Source organism: Austrofundulus limnaeus, unplaced genomic scaffold (assembly GCF_001266775.1).
Source record: "Austrofundulus limnaeus strain Quisiro unplaced genomic scaffold, Austrofundulus_limnaeus-1.0 Scaffold819, whole genome shotgun sequence".
NCBI lineage: Eukaryota > Metazoa > Chordata > Actinopteri > Cyprinodontiformes > Rivulidae > Austrofundulus > Austrofundulus limnaeus.
The window spans coordinates 18,657-23,796 of NW_013953221.1; the positions used below are offsets into that span (position 1 = coordinate 18,657).

Consider the following 5,140-nt stretch of genomic DNA (forward strand, 5'->3'; position numbering starts at 1 on the left):
ACACACACACACACACACACACACACACACACACACACACACACACACACACATGAACACACATGAACACAGTGTCTCTACAGATAAACATGTCTATAATATAGTCAGACCCTCAGGCTCCAGCTGAGAAACATCTGGATCCAGACCTGAACACAGACTCTGGTTCATTAAGAATCTGATAAAAATTGTTTTTTGTTTCTTTTTAATTTTATTAGTTTAATTTTTATTATCAGACTGAAAGACAGAGACTGAAAGACAAAGACTGACAGAGGAGCAGAGCAACAAGTTAAAGTTTCTGTGGACAGATGAAGACAGTCTGATGATTTGGTCCTTCCATACGGACCATGTTTAGATGAACTGACCAATGAGAGAGACGCATTTATCTTCTGATCTTTATGAAGAAAAATTACCAAGGCGTATTTTAAGTTAAATGAAATGAAAGTGTAAACTTTAAATCTAACTTTCTAATTCTCTCATCCACTCAAAAGTTAGTAATATCTGTCAGAATCATGACTAACGTTTGTAAAAACCATGCTGGAAATGTAAAATGATTTTAACAACTAAAACCACATGTAAAGGTTAAATCAAAATTAAACTTCAAKTGCTGGAATAAAGAAGAAGTTAAGTGAGACATCACTGATTAAACAAACATCATAAAATAACACAATGTGGTCACAACAGCAAAGAATGAAKGAAGAAMAATTGTTTTCATCAGTTCTGTGTTAGTCAGAGTTTCACACAAAGTTAGGAACAGAGAAGATCACTGTCAGATAAAAAGGGGGTTTTAGGGTCCCTGTTACCATGGAGATGAGGTCAGAGGACTGACTGGTTGAAATTAGTGCTATGTTGTGGACAAAGAACAGTTTTAATGTGAGAGTGGAACATGTATACAGCCTGTGATGGTTGGTGAATGAATGCATGTTTGATGATGTCAGAACATACATGTAGATCCGCATGGTCCATGTTCCTACATGTTGGAGTCATGTTAGAGCTGGAACACTCAGCTGGTAACATTCATGTTTCCTGTGTCCTGTTTCCTGTCTCCTTCCTGCTTCCTGTTTCCTTCCTGCTTCCTGTCTCCTTCTTCCTTCCTGCTCAGAGTACAGTCGATTTGAAGCAAAGATCCACGACCTGAGGGAGCAGATGATGAACAACTCATCAGGAAGTCTGAGAGCCAACCGAACTTTCTACGTCAGGTAACCTGAGCCACCACACCTGAGGTTTCCCACGTCACCAGATTACACCTGTGGATCCTCCTGCACGTGGAGTCCAGACTGAACCAGACTCACTTCAGTGTCCTGTGGTGGTTTTCAGAGCCCTCTTTGACTACGATAAGCAGTGGGACTGTGGGGTCCTGTCTCAGGCTCTGGACTTTAACTTTGGGGAGGTCCTTCATGTGATTGACAGCGCTGATGATGAATGGTGGCAGGCCAGACGTCTGAACCAGCAGGGGGAGCTGGAGGAGCTGGGCTACATCCCGTCCAAACACAGGTTAGTTAAATGTTTTCCTTGTTTGTCTCTAACCTGAATGTGAGACACCAAGACAGGTAGACATGGAGATGGATGTGAGCATATGGTATATACTGTATGTCTTTCAGTGAGGGGAGTGGGACACCAATGATTCTTCTGGCTGTGTTCACTATGCCCAGCAGAGCCCTCCTGTTGTAGTTAGTGCAGCCCCCACCCCACACATTGATGCAGCTGGAAAGGATGCTCTCACTGGCACCTCTGTAAAAGGTGCTCATGATGGGTGGTGGAACACGAGTCTGGYCAGGAAGTAGAGATGCTGCTGAGCTTTCTTCACTAGTGATGCAGTGTTGGTGGTCCAGGAGAAGTCTTCACTGATGTGCACCCCCAGGAATTTGGTGCTYCCCACTCTCTCCACCTCAGCACCATCGATGGTTAGTGGCAGGTGTTGGGTGTGACCTTTATGGAYGTCATCAATGATCTCCTTGGTCTTCCTGATGTTAAGCAAGAGATTGTTGTTTCTGCACCACAGGGTCAAAAGATTGACCTCTTTACTGTAGGTTCTCATCTCCCTTGGTAATGAAACCCACCAGAGTTGTGTTGTCTGCATATTTGACAATGTGATTTGTGCAGTGAATTGTTGTGCAGTCATGTGTCAGCAGGGTGAAGAGCAGTGGACTGAGCACACAGCCTTGAGAAGCCCCTGTGCTCAGTATGATGCTGCTTGAGATGTTGCCAACACTTATAGATGGCTGCTTCTTTAAACTTTCTCCAGTCTGTTGTTTTGAAGCAATCCTGAAGGGCAGAGGATGCTCCCTCTGAATTCACTCAACTGTTTCCTAACAGGTTTTGTGACCTTCACTCTGTCTGTTTGCTGGTATTAGCATAACGGTGATGTGGTCAGAGAATCTGAGGTGGGGTAGGGGAGTGGCTTTATAGGCACCTTTCTGTGTGATGTACACTAGTTCTAAAATGTTATCCCCCTTGTTGGAAAATCAACATGCTGGTGTGGTTTTGGAAGGACAGTTTTGAGATCAACATGACTGAAATCCCTGATGAGGATGATGAAACCATCTGTGCTGTCTGTTGTTCACTGATAGCCTGGTACAGTTCATTCAGTGCGCCACTCCTCTCTGTTGTTGTTAGTGTGAGGCAAATAAACCACAAGTAACAAGATCACACTGAGCTCCCAGGGCAGGTAGAATGGACAACACTTTATGAGCAGTGTTTCCACACCACCACAGGGTCTCCGCACCGCTCATCACAGCTGTAAACATAGACTTCTCCACCACATGTCTTTCTACAGTTTACGAGGGCCCTGTCCACTCGATAGCATGTTAGCTGTAGCTACAGCAGAGTCAGGCCAGGAGAATGACTGGCATAGCTGGTTGAGTTGGGTTAGCCACTAGTCTGGAACAGATACCTACACACTTTCCCCTCTTCTGCTTCCTCACACTCCGCTTCAGACACCTTCTTTCCATGGGGAAGAGTGGCAGGCGAGTCCAGTGTTACTGCAGACCAATGGAGTAGTCCAAGCTCTCTTAGCATCTCTGTTGCATCGTCAAAAACCYTGCTGATTTTTTTGCAGATGTCTATCAGTCTGTCAGCTGCACTTGTGTTTCAGATGAGATGAAAATGTAAAACCTTCAGACAAACACTATTTAAATGAGCATTACCCCATACAATACAGACAGAGAGGGGCCATTGTGTTCATSTGTGCCACCATCTTGAACATCTGTTTCTGTTTCCTCAGTAARATTGATTTACTGACCCATGAACTCTGTCTGTGTTTGTGTGTTTCAGAGTGGAGAGGAAGGAGTGGTCCAGGATGAAGAGTAAAGGTATCATCCTCTGTTTGAAACAACAAATCAACATGTTGGAACTAAACTCAGGTCGATCATCCTGAATCTACTGATTCAGTCACAACTGATCTAATGATTCATAAATCTGAACTCAGAGACTGAACCAAACCTCAATTCCACATGGACCCTCAACACTTAGACCTGCAGACTCAGGACTGGAGGAGAGTCATTATTTAAACTCCATGACTTATCAAACAGAAAACTTGTTAAACACCAGCCTGTCTGTGTTTACCTGGAACTGAGTCAGGTTCTAACTCTGGTTCRTCTTCCAGGTCGAGAAGGTTTCATTCACAGCTACGAGCTCGTCTCTCAGATCGAAGGTCAGAGACTCTTTATCTGTTTCTACTCTAAAAACTGATTTTATTTGTAATTTTACTGTCTGTTCATGGTTTATAAGATAATAACACACAATACAAATGTTTTTGTTTAATGACGGAGTGAACAGAAAGACCAGACACAGACCAGGTTCAGAACAGGTTCAAACCAGGCTTAGACCAGGAGAACTGGTCCATTTGGTTCAGTTTGTTTGAAATAAATAACATAAGTTTTCTTTCTGGTCCTGAAAGAAACCAGATCTAACCAGCCTGTGCTTCCTAACAAATTATTACAGAACTTTTTATTTTAATGCAGATTAATGTGAACATTATTGAACAGGTGAAACTTCTGTCTGTCTCTATCTGTCTCACTGACTGACTGTCTGTCTGATGTCCTCAGTGGACTATGCTCGTCCCGTCATCATCCTGGGACCAACCAAAGACCGAGTCAACGATGACCTTCTGTCTGAGTATCCAGATAAATTCGGCTCCTGTGTTCCTCGTAWGTCTGACCTCATGTYGAAAACGTCAGGTAAACAAACAGGAAGTGACTGATAAACCCCTCTCTGACTCCGCCCAAAGATACGACTCGACCCCGCAGGGACTATGAGGTCGATGGGCGGGACTACCACTTTGTTTCGTCACGGGAACAGATGGAGCGAGATATCCAATCACATCGCTTCATCGAGGCTGGACAGTACAACAACCACCTGTACGGGACGTCAGTGCAGAGCGTCAAACAGGTGGCTGAGCAGGTGAGACAGACAGGTACAGGGTTCTACAACCTGAAGGTCCAGGTCAGAACCAGTACTGATGGTTGTATCTTCTCAGGGTAAACACTGCATCCTGGATGTTTCAGCCAACGCAGTGAGGAGGCTGCAGGCCGCCCAGCTTCAACCAATTGCCATCTTCATCCGACCACGATCCCTGGAGAACATCCTGTGAGTCTGATCTGTTCCTCACATACCTGACTTTCATTTATACACACTTTAACCAATCTGCTGACAGGATTTCATGTAAACAGTAACTCCAGAGACACAAGTAAACCTGTAGGTCTGTCTGCAGGGATCTGAACAAACGTCTGTCTGAGGATCAGGCCAGGAAAGCTCTGGACCGAGCCATAAAACTGGAGCAGGACTTCCTGGAGTGTTTTACAGGTAAACTCACCTGTCTATAAACAGACAGACAGGTAAACTCACCTGTTTTTATTAACAGACAGACAGGTAAACTCACCTGTCTTTATTAACAGACAGGTAAACTTACCTGTCTTTATTAACAGACAGACAGGTAAACGTTATTGTCCCCATATGTGTGTGTGTGGGGGGGGACATAAAAGCTCTCCGTCATTTTGTCAGTTACAATTTCAGAAAGCTGTAACTTTCACATAGAAAAGCTAAAATACATCAAACGGTTTGAGCCATCATACATGTCAACCCCTTTGGAGGTTTACCTGCATAATGAACCCCAAAAATCTGTAAATTTTGCAAAATATCCGTA

The 5,140-nt window shown here is 44.0% G+C and overlaps 1 protein-coding gene across 1 annotated transcript in view; it reads left to right on the forward strand.

Moving 5' to 3' along the window:
- The window catches only part of LOC106532721 (disks large homolog 1), a gene marked incomplete at its 5' end in the record, with an annotated part of 27,723 nt that overhangs the window by 18,576 nt on the left and 4,007 nt on the right, over positions 1–5,140 (forward strand). The window contains 8 exon segments of the mRNA XM_014028839.1: positions 1,100–1,196; positions 1,315–1,491; positions 3,271–3,308; positions 3,602–3,649; positions 4,044–4,145; positions 4,226–4,398; positions 4,475–4,584; positions 4,709–4,800. Of these exon segments, the coding sequence (XP_013884293.1) occupies positions 1,100–1,196; positions 1,315–1,491; positions 3,271–3,308; positions 3,602–3,649; positions 4,044–4,145; positions 4,226–4,398; positions 4,475–4,584; positions 4,709–4,800 (837 nt within the window).